Here is a 16,405-nt window from a genome sequence, read left to right as displayed (position 1 = left end):
ATCTAGGGATTGTGCCTAGACGCAGACAGTGCTCTAGAAACACAAGAGATGAAGCCAGCTTTCTAAATATACAAACAGCAGGGACACAGCAAGCACACATCCCCCCACTTTCAGAAATTCCCACGTTCATTCCCCTTTCAAATCGACCCCTAACGGCCCGTAGAACAAAACCTCGAATGCAATGCAAAAGACTTTTCTCCCATCCGATGATTTACAACATGCACTCGCCACCTACAGTAGCCGGTGAAGAGCAAGAGCTGCTCCATGTTACTGGCTGGAGCCAAGCTGTCGCCAGGCTCGCATTAAAACGCCAAAGGACTGACAAAAACACTGTGCCTCAAGTAGGTCAGCTCTCCTCCTGGAGATAATCAAGCCCACTCTGACCCTCTATGTGTGAGCATTTATGTAGGAGAGAGGGAACTAGGTCAAACGCAGTCAGTTGTTACGACTCGATCATGAGCAGGACTCTTTACGAGTTAGTTCCTGCGCGTACATACAGTACACCTGCCTTCAACTCATCCGCATGCACTCCGCTCGTCACGTGACTTACCAATGGTCGGGATCGGGCTCTCATCGCAGTCTTCTCATTGCACAGAAAAAAAAAAAGGGATTTTACCAGCAGGCAAAGACGAACCCGTGAGAAATCTACGAGCTTTCTGTCTATCTCGGTCTGATTGTCTGGGGCTCTCTCTCTGTTTTCCCTCTCTTCGCCTGTCCAGCGACTGCACAATGCACATCAATTATTCAGCGGCGGTCTCTGGGTTTCCAGTGCAAAGCCAATCACAGATGGAGTTCTGTGCTAATGGGCTCCTGCTATACCTGGCTCCTCTGCTCCAAGACGTAGCCAACTGGGAATCAGGTTAAGCTCTTCGAAAACTTCAGACACACACACACACACACACACACACACACACACAATGACAGCCTGTAAACTGTCTGCAGTGCAAAACCACAAAATGAACAGGAAGCACCGTTGTGTTTCAAAAGGGTTAAAAAAAAGAAGCGAGAGAGAGAGAGAGAGAGAGAGAGGGACGTGGGGTGGAGGAAAAAAAAAGGAAGAAAAAGCAGCAAATGTCCTCTCACCTCAGATTTATTGTGTTGAAAGTGACGTCCACATGCCTAAAACCCTCGCTCATTTGGAACTGATGGAAGCCACACATTCACACACACACACACACACACGCATACATGCGCACACTCACACACACACCCATGCAATACGATGGCCACTTTGCCAGAGGGCGGGGGGGGGGAAGCATGAGCGGCTCACATTTCAAACTTGCAAAGAGGGGGGCGGGGCCTATCACAGCAGATGGGCTGTATCTTGGCCCGTGACCAAATCATCCAGAGAAAGACTGAGAACAAACAACATGCTCGGATCAATTCAGTTAAAGCTGTGTTCGCGGCCCCACGATTACTGCTATCAAAGCGGGTGAATCCCGTCCATTGGAGAGCTAATCACATGACACCAATGTATAAATCCATCAGACCGTACACACACTAATTAAGCCCGGGGCTGGTGGGCGGCCCTCTTGAGTGTCATGTGAGGGTGAAATTAATGGAAACTGTTAGCTTTTAACGCTAAGTGCCTAACTTGACACTTGCTAACACTGTTAATTACACACATCTAAAAGTGTTGAATATCAGAAAGAGATCCAGCACTTCCCCAGGCTGTCAATAGTGTGCGTCCATTAATGAATTAATACATAGCTATTCTTCAGCTCTTGAATTAACGTTGCCTAATCTGCTAATAAAAATGCTGTATCAACCACAGGATTTTTCTTGACGCTGCAAAAAGAGCACTGTAATACATTCCACTGACATCAAATTAGCAATAATTCATTAAAAGCTCCAGCATACTAAAGACTTACAATGTAGCACGAAGCATCACACAGTCTCCCAGGCCGGCATTGAAGTGCTGCGTGTGACAGATACCTTTAATATCAAGCTACAAGGGGATGAAATAACTCAGAGAAAATGAGAGATGTCAAGGCTACGGGCTACATGAAAAAGGAGGTGAAGAGCTAAAGCTGGCTCAAACAGGAACTCAAGCTTCCTTTAACTTTTACTGCAAAGCAGTGAGTCATAACACTCCACCAACACAAACACATCACTCCAACAATTCTCTCTAGCTGTGAACTTAAGTACTTTACAAATGAGCAATCTTATGATAAATACCTAGATTTTTTTAATATAAAAAATCCACTATAATACAGCATTATCGCTGCAGATTATGAGCAACAATGAAAAAATCGGATTGGTTTCTGTAAGAACCAAAAATCTAGCAGATCTGGAGCATCTAGAAGTAACTGAACTGTTGCGGAGTGATTACATCAGAAGGAAAGAAAAGAATATATTGAGAAATGTATTTAAGCAGAGTCCAAAATGATCTTTTTGCCTCACCTGACAATGGTAGACTTTTTCACTGATCATAAATATTTCTTAACTGCCAAAAAACAAACAAACATAATAATCAACCATATATATAAAAGTAAAGTATAAAGTAAAAGCACACATTTTTTGGGAGTTTGTTAAAAAATTGTTACCATTCAACTGACAAATAACTATTTTACTTACATAGCCAAAGCCAACATTCATTCACATTCGTTGCTTGGCGATTGTTAATTCTGGACCTTGAATAAAAGCGCACATATATAAAGGCAACTGTGACCCACTAAGGATGTATCCTTTTGATGTTGCAAACTCAAAGAGACAGTGAATGTCTGAAGTATAAAGTGAGAACTGTATGCAGACAGAGGTAGGCAGGGTTTGCGGTATTATCCAACCAACGGGGAGGTCCCGGGCTTGAGTTTCTCGCGTATTTGCGCTCGCGTCTTCTCTGTAAACCATGTGTGTACATGACATGTGAATTACGGCTGGGTGCTGGAAAGCGATCCGTCACCCTCGACATGGCGGATTGGTTGCTCTCCTGACGTGCCTTCCAGCTGGGCTGATTTACAAGCTGCTGACAGACTTCCTATGTAGAGCAGGAACATTCCTCACCATTGCATTGAGAGATTCGTTTCACCCCACAGCGGCCAATATAATATTTTTACCCATCCGCTACTCAGAGAAGAGACGTGTGTCAGCTTTACTTTGATATATAGCTACATCAAACAACTGTATCTCTAAATAAAATGAAAAAAACAATACATAGGGCCAAAAACTTGAATATGGTATAAGGTCTTTTACTAAAATGTGATTAAAAATTGTCAAGTGCATAAACTTGCCAATTTATTTTAGTCACAAAACTATGTGACTAAACTTGTATGAATGAAAAAACACTACTGTTAAACAGTTTGGAGCCTGTAAAGTCTCTTATGCTCACCAAGGCTGCATTTATTTGGTCAAAAGTACAGTAAAATTGGTAATATTGTGAACATTTATTACAATTTAAAATAACTGATGATTTTAAAATGTAATGTATTCCTGTGATGACAAAACTAAAATTTTCAGCAGCCATTACTCCAGTCTTCAGAGTCACATGATCCTATCATATTAATATGCTGATTTGATGCTAAAGAGACATTTCTTATTATTATTATTATCGTGATTATTGAAAACAGTTGTGCTGAGCAATATTTCTGCGGAAAGCGTTATAGGTTTTTACTGGATTCTGATGAATAGAAAGTTTAAAAGAAATGCATATAATATTATATATACTGTATACAGTATTTTTGTCTTGTAATAAGTGATGCAAACTCATTCTTTTTCTGCACTTCGTGCCAAATCTGCTCAATAACAGACTTTAAAAACACTTAAATTAAGACACACCTTGCAATTATCTTGTCGCAACAACTCACTCTGAACAATGGCACACTATCTCTGCTTCTGTGTTCAGGCACAACGTGATGAGAAATCGACTTTTTTTTTTTCAGGGAAGTGTTTAAATAATAGCAGACTTTCTGAATAGGGGTATGCGAGTCAGAAACATGTCCTAATAGACAAACACATTAGCTGTCAGTCTCTCAACTAACCTGTTCTCGATTAAATATCAGCATGACACATATAAAGGGAAGAACTAGATTTTGATCTAAGCGAGGAGGCTGTTGTGACTGACAGCACCGTTGAAATACTATCAAAAGCAATTGTGATGCTGTGTATAATTAACATATGCTCAATAAAAGCGTCTCAGACAAGGTATTTAACGTTTCTTGGTACAGACACAACTGTGTGCTCTAAAGAGGGCGATTTTAGACTAAATTATCTTATTGGACTGGCAGTGGGGTGCCAAACAAAGCCTGGTTAAAAAGTCTGTCAGTAGCATGTAAGCAGAGAAGATCAGACTAAATAAGAGCGCACACACAAAAACAGAAGCAAACACACCGTGGACAGATAATTCCCATAATCACAGATTAATACGGCCAGATAATCCCGCAGACAGAGAGGTCAGGTCAGCACCCACAAACCAGCACGCACTGACAGGCTACACTTCATTCCCTCACAAACACCACATCTCTGACACATTCCTGTATCAGATGGTGATAATGCCAAACATGCGTCAGAGATATAATGCACTGATTATATCTGTCTTTTGTCAGTGCATCATTTGCAATCATTTCTCAAATAGAATGTTTGTATTGTTTTCCAGGATAAATACATTAAGAGTAAACATCTTTACGACAAGATACATTTACTTTACTACAAAACTGCATAAGCTATTAAGAGTCTTAAGCATTAATTATCAAAATTCAATGAGGTTTACACTTCAAACAAGAAACACATTTTCAATGGTGTAGTAATAATAATAATAATAAATAATAATATACACAATTATTTAAAATATATAACAGTATAATATATATTTATATTATATATTATACTATAATTACACTATTATCCTATATATAATAGTATATTATAATTTCTTACATATAAAATATATTTAATAAATAAATCAATTTATTTTATTTTATTTTATTAATTTACAATTTACATACCATTATATTTTGTAACTTTTTGTACATATTTAATTAATATTTATTAACATAAATATTCATATTTATTAATATGTAATTAAAAATATATTATACGTTTCTTATTTTTGCTTTTCAAGTAAATTCCTATTTTTACGGGGAAAGCAAGACCAATATGCCAATTAAGATTTGTTTTGCAGTGATTATAAATGTGTTCTCATTACTTTTGTCAGTTAAAAAATACACTCCAAGCATCTAATGAGGTTCAAAGTGTGTTTGATTTGCCAAAAATCACATATCGAAAAACAAAGGAATCCAATTGACCATTTTAAAGCACTACAACTGTTTAAATGTAACATTAAAAAGAACTCAAAGCATATATGAATTACATTTATTTTACAAGACATCTTCTAGCACATTCTTTTACGAGAGGCAAATAAAAGTGTAATTCTGAGTGCAAGTGGATGACTTTTGGCCATCCTCACAGGCAAGTGTCAGCTGCATTGTATATCACAGAGACAGCGAAACATGACGGATTCATCTTGCAGCCGGTGACTGCCTCTCCACGGCCGCCTGATGTGCATTGATCGTGTAATGTGGGAGTGTCTCGCTTCTCTCAGGCTCTGAGCGCGCCAGACACACTGAACTCCGGTGTGTGGTGTCGGGTGGCCGCCCCTCTGTCGCCATCCTGCCTGTCACTGGCTTTTCGCTGGGGCTGCACTTTCTCGACAAATCCATGAGCCGACGTGCATATCTCTTCTCTCTCTTTTCCCCCTTCGCTCTTTCTGTGTGTGTGTTTTGCGTAAAGGATGTAGAGCGATAAAGAGAGAAAGAGTAAACGAGAGGGACGGAGAGTGGGTTTATGATTCTGAGCTCTGCCACTGTCGTCTGCGTGTCTGGGGCGGTAGACGCCCTTATGATAGAGGTAAGATGGATGTCCCCATGATGCACTGAGAGGAAGTCTGAGTCATATCTGCTTCCAGCCATTTCTTTATCACCAGCTGCTCTGAATGCAACTATACAGTCTCTGCATGGATTGAAATATCTGAGATATCATGGAAATGATAAATATTTCAGCCATCACACAACTTTCTTATGCCACATGAGTGTTATTAACAGCAATACTGCCACGATCACAGCTGTTCACTGCAAAAATACATTTCTTAATCAGTATTTTTGTCTTGTTTTTAAGTACAAATGTCCAAAAGAAATAAATATAAATTAATAATATGATAAAAAAATTAAATAATAATAATAATAATGAATAAATAATTAAAAAAAAGTTTTCAGCATGTTGTTGTTGTTAACTAAAACTATTTAAAGTTTGAATTTTTGTTAATTGAAACAAAGCAAAAATAAAATAAAAAACTTAAAGTACTAAAATTACTAAAACAAATTAAAGCTAAATAGAGATTCACATAAAATTACTAAAACTTGAAATAAAATTCAAATGAAAACCAAAAATATAAGAATAAAAGCCAAATCAAAATGTTAATTAATAATGTATTGGTAAAAAACACTGTTTCCCAGGGAAAAATAAGACAAAAATATTGATTAATAAAATGATTGTGCAGTTATCTAAAAGGAGGAACAGGAAAACCAAACATCCAGAAACATTTGTTTTTGAAGGCCCAAAGTGTCCTACAGTAACCATGGTTCAAATGGACCGTTTATCTTCATTCTGAACAGCGAGCCGTGTCAGGCCTTTCTCAAATAAAGTACACTCACACACCTCAACCTCAGCATTTGCCGGCCATCTATCTCTGTTTGGCTGATGCCCGTCCGCAATTCACTTTGACAAATGTACAAGAACAGGACACTCAGCTTTGGCTGAGAAGGTCAGGATTTCAAACAGAGCTGATTACAAAGCGTTGCTGCTCTGCTGATGGATGATTGTTGGAAAGTGAACTCTGGCAGCTTATCAGTGAATTATTCGGGGGCGGTTCTGGCATGCCGAGAGCTCCACGTGTAAAATCGTCAGGAAAAAGACAACCTCTGGAAGTTAAATCGTCTTGAGGAGATGGGTGAGTGTTGGACAAAGGAAAGTGAAAGGATGCTAATGCATGGCCGTGCGCTGTGATTGCATAATGCCGCAATTAAAAGATTTCCTGTCACATCGCTAAATGAAGAATGTGGATTCATTACAGGCAGAGCGTCTCTGGGTTCTATTAGCAATGATGAGTGAGAAGAAACGGTGCAAGAGAGAAGAGGGTCTCACCTGCTGACTTTGGAGTGAACTTGTCGCGGTTTGCCGCACACACAGCCAGGAGCCGATAGCCGAGGTCCAAGTCGAAACCCTGCTGCGCTGCCACGCGGCTCACGACCTGTGAAAAGAGACCACATGAGCGTTAAAACGGGTCTTTGTGAACTCATGTGGGTTCATCTGCATGTGTGCGCCCATTATTTGCATTCACAAGAGAGGTGCAAACACATAGTTCTCCGCTTAAAGTCTGAAGGAAAATCAAGCTGAAATGTTCTAAACACACTCTTTAGCATTAAGGCTATTGAATTTTTCAATAGTCTACATGAGCTATGTGCAATTAAGCTTCCTTGAAATTCTACCCCAGACTCCCATGAGAGACACGAGAACCAGCGGTATACTCGCATCACCCAGCTACCACCCCCCCACTTCCATGTACACCAAATATCTCTCCAAAAACTACTCATAAAAGAGCAATTTCCCTTTTTTAGTGCAATCATATCAAATATTTATATATGTGCATGAATAATGTATTCAAAGATAAAACAGCCACCTCCACTGATGCAGACTAGTGTTAAGACTGTGTTGATATTTGCAGGGCACGATTGATGAGCTTTCCCCAGAGATCTTTGCGACTGGTGCGCAGACGTCTCTGTTTGTTCTCTGAATACCCTGATCCGCAGAGACCACAGCCCGCACTTGGCCCCTTGAACTCGCAACTCCAGCTTCTTTCAAAGCATCTCGTGATCTTTCGCGGAACAATTCAAAAGCGTGTAAATAAAACTCTAAAGCCGAATGTAAGATAGAGCTGGTAGGTGACAATGTTACCACACGGAATACAAAACCGAGGCTTTAACTGTGGACTCTCTTAAAGGGACTGTTCACCCAAAAATTTGCATTCTGTAATTTACTCACTATCACGTTGTACCAAACCTGCATGACTTACTTTCAACCACAGAACACAAAAAGAGAAGTTAGCCAGAATGTCCAACCTACTCTATTCCATACAATGAATGTGAATGGTGACAAGGTTGCCATCAAGCTTCAGAAATGACAAATATCCACCAAAAACTCTGTTTATTTATATAGTCTTCTCAAATAATACACTATTTTTTATAGTGTACTAGGACTATTCTCAGGGACCTGGTCAGACAGAGTGAAATAAAAATGATTATTCACTACCATTTCCGTACTGCCCTATATGAAGTTGAACACAAACAAGTTGTATTCAATCATGAATAATGGCAAAAACAAATTAAAGTGCCATGAATATGTTTTTTTTTTTTTTAAATAATGCCCCAGTCACCATTTGCTTTCCTTATTTAAAAAAATTACAGTGTGAACATTCTGCCAAAAATCTAATTTTTATGGTTTGAAGCAACACAAGGGAAAGTAAATAAGTCAATTATTTTGGGTAAACTACTCCTTTAAAATGATACAGCAGAGACACTTAAATACTTCAGACTGACAATGGGACTCCAAAAACACTGGTTAAGATGCCTATATTCAGTTAAGTTATGGATTTAAATATTGCTCTGAATAACATTCAATTTGAAGAATTTCACTTTGTCTCCCCTGTCATTCTCTATTATTCTATCCATCAAGAATGACACAACCAATATAGAATGAGAGGCATTCAACCTTTTGTAATATCTGCTGTAAAATCTGAACGAGGCAGCACATGATCTTTAATGACTCATGTATCACAGTGCTGCAGCTGTGCGCTGCATTTATCCACTTACTAACCTTCTCAATTCTTAACACTCAGCACTTGACGTGCGATTTATGTTCCACAACGGGTGCAAACGTGACTCTTCTTAATCATAAAATTGTCATACATCTGCTTCCAAGGTGGTGCAACAAAAATGACAAATCAAGCCTCCGCTGACAGATCCCTATTTGTGATTCAATGGTCAAATAACGGCTTAATGGGATTCTAGGACGGCATCTATGAAACTGAAAACCTAGAGACGTTTTTGTCCTCCAGTTTTTGGGGATTTTTGGACAGGCAGCGGCGCTGCACTCTTGCCAAACTTTAATTTCCTTTCTGCAGCTGCACTTGCCAAACGCAACAGCCAGGCGTTCTGCCATGAGGGCTGGTATAGATTCCACTGCCGTTTAGAAATGCATCCTCTCATAAGCCTTTTCCACATAATCTCTCTTCTCAGAATGCAGGCCTAAAACATTAAGTGATTCAACAGAAAAAAAAAAAAATTAGAATCACTGAGCCATGCAAATGTCCTCGGTTACAGTTTTGCTAAAGAGCCGAGTGCACACAAACAGTGACCCGCAATATAATACCCGAAAAAAAAAAAAAGGCTGTTTATTTCTTTTCAGAGCGAGCACTGCGCAGATATTCAGGGGTTGACAAGAAAAGACAGTGGAACAGCAGAGATAGTTGTCTTCGCTAAAGCTACTGACAGTTTGGAGATGTCATTTATCATTTGGCTGAGTGCTGATATTGTGCAGCTGGGAGACAATGGAAGAAACGCTCCATATGTAGGTCTGCGGAGAGCAGAGAGCTACCTGCTGCCTGAGGGGAAATGTGTAAGACATGTCCACATCTGTCAGCCAACATTCTTATCTCCCCAGTTCTTTCATCTCTCCACCATCCTCACCTGGGGAGAAGAACTTCTCCGCTGCTCTCCGAGGGACCGCACCGCTTCAGACAAATTAATTACAATATACAGAGCGCCAACATATACTGCACATCCTTTCGGAGTGAGCGCGTGTGGTGTGAAGACGGTGTCTGGGGACACATTGTCATGTACACACGTGACTAACTACAGAGAGGGAGGCTGAACCAAACTCAGCTGTCAGAGCTGTGCAACAGCATGGAGGTCTGGAATACCTGGAGAAAGCCGTCCATTAACATCCTCATTCATTTCAAGGGCAGTAGCCCAGCTGGCGCAGAAAACCCTGGATTTGTGATGCAGCCAGGTTGTTTTGATTGCTAATGCCATGTGACTGATCAAAAAGTGACGTCATAAAAATGCCAAACAAGTGTCTGTACTGAGCTGTGAAATAAAACCGCATGTACACTACCGGTCAAAAGTTTGCCAATCAAATATTTGATTGAAAATACAGTAAAACAGCAATATTGTGGAAATATTATTACAATTTAAAAGAATTGTTTTCTATTTTAATGTATTTTTAAAAATTAATTTATTCCTGTGATGGTAAAGCTGAATTTTCAGCAGCCATTACTCCAGTCTTCAGTGTCACATGATCCTTCAGAAAGCAGACATTTGTTATTATTACCAAACTTTTGACGGGTAGTGCACGTTCATTCATTAAAATTGGAAAAAGCTTTAAAGGGGTTCTTTTAATGGAATATTATGAGTAATTTAATGGAATATTAAATATGGGTTTTACATGTCAGGCTTGTATTTAAAGAATAATAATTACATTATTAAAGATAGCCCCTAAAAGATTGCTGTGGCCCCTTAGTGGGCCCCGGCCCCCTGGTTGAGAACCAGTGATCTAGGATATCTAATGGCAGCTATTGAAGAAAAAAATTAATCTCAGTAAAGATACCTGATGTAAGTCTAGCTAGATCAAACATATTCCGAGAGCCTCAGTAAATCATTATCTGAGGAATTCAGATCACAGAGTAGGAGTGGGACTGAAATAAGTCCAGTGGAAATCGATGTAAAATGTCTGTCTGCCCGTGAAAAGCACCTGGACTGGAGGCCTGAATCAGACTGAAGGTGCTAAACACTGGCAGTGTGCCATAATCAATGACTGTCATGGAGAATGTGGGACAGGGGACTACTTTTCAACCTACTGTATGCACCTGCACCACCAAACAGAATTAAATTTGAAAAGATTTGGAAAATTTGTGGAAATCAGCCTACTAGTGGCTTACTTTTAGCTTATTGAGATAGTGGAAATCTCTCTCTCTCTCTCTCTCTCTCTCTCTCTCTCTCTCTCTCTCTCTCTCTCTCTCTCTCTCTCTCTCTCTCTCTATATATATATATATATATATATATATATATATATATATATATATATATATAAGCAGAGGTTAAAGGAGGGAAGAAAAGAAACAGAGAGATGAGTGGGTGGGCAGAGGGACACGTGAAGCGTGACTGTTGCTTTAACCTTCGTCACTGGCCCCTGACATGAGGACAAGACTTGAGCAGCTGCTGGCTTACCGTCAAGCATCCCATAAGGCTTTGCTCAAAGGGCCGCTGGAAGGCTCGTGGGTCTCCGCACCAGTCCAGCAGCTCTGTGGCCGCCGTCTGGAAATTGGCCGGATTCTGTAAGTGCTGTTTGAAGAGAAGAAATCAAATAGTGCATGGTTAATATATTGAAGTTTTTAACCATAAAAGTTCAATACGACAGACATTAGCAATTAAATATCATAATATTCTGTTTACACAGAGAAAACTACACATGCAGGGATTCAAGGATGAGCATCAGTAAGTTCATTGCCCTACAAAAATATTTCCACAAAATGATAAAAAAAAATTCCTTAAATGGAATCCTCATTTCAATCTAAACCTGTACAATAGAAGTCAATAGTAACCAAAAATGACTGGTTAACATTTTCAAAATATTTTGTGCTCCACAGAAGAAAAAAATGATACAAAGATGAGGTGAGTAAATTATGACAGAATTGTCACGTTTGGGTTAATTATCCTTTTAATTTTCTTTTAATAAAATGATGAGCTTCAGATTTTAAATGTAGTATATATTCAGGGGTGCACATAACTTTTTTGGTCTGGTTCTCAAGGGAACACCTGGAGAAGCTGTCGTCATCACTTTCCTCCTGACTGCTCTCCTCACTATCTTCTTTTCTCTCGAACATGGTAGATGATGATGATGATGTTTTTTTTTTTAATTAACATTAATGACACAGACAACAACAGGAATATTAGGCTGCTGTCACTTTAAGACTGAATGCACGGACTGAATATACTGACACAAATCCGGTTTCTTTCTCAACTGTTCAACTTCTTTCTTAATTTATGACATAACCGAGAGAATACTTGCCGAGATCGGTATTTTGACATAATTTTGTGCATGTGTTTGTTCTCTCTCTTTCTCTCTCTGTCTCTCTGCGTGCGCACAATAACAGATAACAGCGTGCGAGTCCCAATTTTCGCCTCTTCTTCCGTGTTTAAAAACGTTTGAATCTGTAAACTGGCAAGACAAAACATGTCCAAATGATAAACTTTCACTTTATGATGGTTAAACTTAGCAGTTAATCCGGGAATCACATGCGTGCCGTACCGTGGGTCCTGGTCCGTACGGATCACTGATCAACTGCGATCCGTTGCACCCCTAATAATTAATGAACACACATATCATCATGACTGCCATCTTACCAGAGATGGAGAAAAATCCTACTCCAGTAAGTAAACGTCCCTGTCCCCAAAAATGTTGGTACTCAAAAGCGCTTCCCTCCACGTTTTCTGGTTCGCATCATTTATTTTGACCACGCATGCGCACCAGTTATGTGTACCCCTTCAGTCAGCCAAGTGCTCCAGCTCCCCCTGCCCTTTGACTTGGTGCATCTGCACAGCCCTGCAAGAACCCAGCCAGTAACCCAAGGCCTCCTGGTCTGAACGCAGCTGTGCATTCTGGGACAGATCCACTCTGCTGACAAAGAGCTCAGTGTGCTTCAGGGCCTCCTCACACACCGCAGTACGTCCTAATCCAGACTCTTCATCATCTTTTGTCCACTAAGATGTAATAGATCTGCACCTCTGAAAGCCATAGTCAAGCAGGCCGGCCAATAAGGCGAGCACAGGGGGGGGGGGGGGGCTTTGTGGCAGAATTGAATGAGAAAAGGCTTATTCTCTTTTCCCTACGATTTTTTTTATTTATTGAGCGCTGAGGTTGTTTATCCTCCCCTCAGGACTGCCCTCCCCCACCCAAACTCTCCAGCGACTGGTGGCGCACAAGACATGACAAGAAATTTAAATAAACGAGCAATCTGTACAACCTCTTCAGAGCCTTTGCACGTTTAATGCTCCGGCAATGTTTGGCCGCTCTGAGGAGGAGACTGCGCACTTTGAAGACCATTATACTACGACGGACACCTCCTCTTCCCCGGCTTGCAGCGAAGGAAGCGCCATTGTCTTCCAAGGGCGGCAGAGGTCGCCATTTGAATGAGAGGCTTTGGTGTGTGTGTGTGTTGACAAAGAGCTCATCTGACAAAGAGCCAATGTCTACTGCCGCAGAACCCTGCTGAGTAAATCCTGCACAGCATAAGGGATATGCGGGTAGCAAACGTTCCCCCTCTCATAGGAAAAAAAAAAAACTAAATTTTGAGGAAGGCAATTCTTTGTTTAAGCGAACATTCTGATGTCTGGGTCCAACCGCACGATTATCAGGAAAGAGAAGGGGGGGGATGAAAAGCTCGCCGTTGTGATGGTGGGCACTCAGAGCAGTGTGTCAGCAATGAAGGGTTTTTGGCATGATCGCAACACAGGTGTTAACGTAACCGTGGCCAAATCTCAGCACTCCACCTTTCCCCTGCCAAGCACACGGTGTCCAAACAGGACCTCTCCACCTCAGGGCAGCTCTGTGTGTTGTGAACAGTCACTCCAGAGGCATTAAGTCATGTTGCTTGACCTGGTCTGGACATCTACAAATCTGATCATTTATACTGCAAATCACTCTATATAAATATAAAGTGGCTGTATAATGGAAGTTTTTTCTTGCTGTTTTCCCAGTCCAGTTATAGTAACTGAGATTTAAAAAACACATCACTGAGAAGTAAGCGTTACATAAATGGAAAACATGGAAATATCAGGGTATTTTCCAAGACTGGAAAAGTAAAAATCAAACTAATAACATCTGATAACATAAAAAAAACAATCATAAATTTCTATTTTTTTATAAATATATTTTTTTTCTTCCAAGAAACACTTCACTAAAATATTTAAATCATAATAAAATTTCTAGGAAATTATTCTTTAATCCAGATTTACCAGTTTTCCGGTTTTGCAAAGAAAAAAAAAAACCTATATATATATAGATATAGATATAGATATATATATATAGAGAGAGAGAGAGAGAGAGAGAGATTTTTTTAAACTACATTCCTGTTTCTGGAGCAAGAAATCCAGACAAACATTATAAGTGGACTATTATAATATGTATATAATAAGTTGTACAGAATATGACTCTAAATTTACTAAATTGTATTTACTAAATTAAGTAAATAAAACTCTTCATTTTATGGAAATAAATCTTCAAATTATTCAACCACATTCAAGACTTCACTCAGACAAAAGGTCAGGATCTTGAAATCTTAAGGGGCAATTGCTCTCATCAACTAATCTGTCAGAGGAAATCCCTGAGCACGAGTTCATTTCTTCAGTCCTACACGGGACATGGACCATGAATAACTGCCTCCTCCAGCATCAGAATACTCCTCAGCAAATTTGTATTCATGTTCCATGTGAATGATAATTTCTTCTTGCTTAAGAAGAAAAGAGAAAAGAAAGACTCTAATTAAACTGAGTCGCTGTGGCATGTTTCACTTATTATTTCTAATCATTAAATTCCTCCTCATGTTCTTGATGGAGAATGAGCCAAGAGAATTGTTCTGATCATCCAAAAGTTCATCATGCATTCAAAGGTAAACAATGTGAATGATAAGAGTTTCAGTTTTAATTAGTTAGCAGAATAAACTGAAGCTGTACAAATAAGGAAAAGAAAACAGAGAAAATGGGGCCACTATTCACAGATGTATATTATATATATATATATATATATATATATATATATATATATATATATATATATATATATATATATATATATATACACACACACACACACACACACACACACACACACACACATAATATGTAGTCAAAATGATTTGGGTGAGTGTGAGATTCAGTTCAATGCAACAGTTCGCCTTGAGTTGATTGTGATGTCAGTCTGCCCCTCTCAGACAGAAGAGGATCTCATTTTGTGTGATTGACAGCTATTGGCTGCTGACTGCTCAGTGTGCGGGCTTTAACTGCTGGTGAGGAAGCCCGCAATGAGAAAACAGAAGGAATTCTGTAGGAAGGGCTTGAAAATGAAACTCAGATGGCAGTTTGAGAGACTGGTTGTATTAGAATAGAAAAAAAAAGTCAAAGTCAAGAGAGAAAATGGTCCATTTGATCGACATTACAATCACAACATGCTGATGGCTTCAAGTGGGTGTTAGTCATGAGATTGGACATAATGTTTTACACTTCTGTCATTATAACCAACTGAGTAAAGTTGAGGAAAGAATAGATTGTATGACAGGCAGGCGTATGATTGAGTGACAGGATGACAGAATGATGAAAGGAGGGAAATGGGACAGAGAGGAAAGGAAACACCCCTATTAGATTGAAAGAGTATCAGGTTTTTGACATACGGACATCACAAAAAAATGGAACATTTACTTATTGTCAACATATTGGCATTTACACATAGATGTAGAGGTCATTTACATATGGAAGTCTTAAAGGTACAGTAGCAAAAAGACAGTAGGCGTGTGTCCACCAAAGCGTTATAGCCAGCTCTTCTGAAAACACCTTGTTGCAAGCACTTTACGGTGCTAGGTTTTTTTTTTTTCAGTTGAGACGCTATATGATACAGAACATCAGCAGAAATGTTATTAGTATCTGATTTCGCAAATAGTTTGTTTCTGAATATAAAAATGTCGACACAATATAACGTTCTTGCTCTGGCACTAGTTTTGGATGCAGAGATGTGCTTGTTGCTGTCATTTGTTATCGTTGTACAAGCAGTTGGTCGTGTGCTATTTGTCTTGCCCCTACTCCACTGTGATTGGACGGCTGGGTAAAAAGTGATAATTATGAGCGCTGCGTTTTACCCAAAGTTGAACATTCTTGAACTCTCGGCGACCGGTAAAAAATGGCGAGCACCTCCTCAGCTGCTGCAGTTTTAAAAATGTGGCACTCCCATTGAAAACAATTGGAAAAACACACTGGCCTTTGGAAAAAAAACACTTTGGTGGACACACGACCTAAGGGACAGAAAAACAGTGTAAAACTACAGTATATTACTGATGTTGGTGCAAAAAAAAAAGAGATAAAGTATACTTCCAAATACAAATACTGTCTCTACTTAAATTGAGCTCACTGGGACGGACAACAGTCCTGGAGGCAAAACCGACAACTCTCACCACTCTAAATGTGCCATATCAATATGATTAACGAGCAGCAATCGATTGTGTTTTGTCTTTAGTTTTAATCAGGCTCAATCTGCTATGCAAAAAGGAGATAACAGTATCATTTGTAACCAATTAAATAGGCTCAGAAATTCA

General features: G+C 39.5%; 1 protein-coding gene across 10 annotated transcripts in view; it reads right to left on the bottom strand.

Annotated features, from left to right (window-relative positions):
- Window positions 1-16,405, bottom strand: part of zmiz1a (zinc finger, MIZ-type containing 1a) — a 131,370-nt gene that overhangs the window by 21,487 nt on the left and 93,478 nt on the right. For 3 of the 10 annotated variants that reach the window (XM_084392261.1, XM_084392262.1, XM_084392259.1), the window contains 2 exons: window positions 11,274-11,387; window positions 7,135-7,240 (listed from right to left, as the gene is read on the bottom strand). In XM_084392261.1, the coding sequence (XP_084248387.1) occupies window positions 7,135-7,240; window positions 11,274-11,387 (220 nt within the window). Of the gene's footprint in view, window positions 1-550; window positions 944-1,083; window positions 1,218-1,871; window positions 2,027-2,403; window positions 2,423-7,134; window positions 7,241-11,273; window positions 11,388-16,405 lie in introns of those variants that run through there. The other 7 variants (XM_084392260.1, XM_084392264.1, XM_084392263.1 and 4 more) reach the window with 7 other exon arrangements.

The sequence above is a fragment of the Rutilus rutilus genome, assembly GCF_951802725.1.
Source record: "Rutilus rutilus genome assembly, chromosome: 20".
Classification (NCBI taxonomy): domain Eukaryota; kingdom Metazoa; phylum Chordata; class Actinopteri; order Cypriniformes; family Leuciscidae; genus Rutilus; species Rutilus rutilus.
This window is presented reverse-complemented; position numbering and strand designations above follow the sequence as displayed.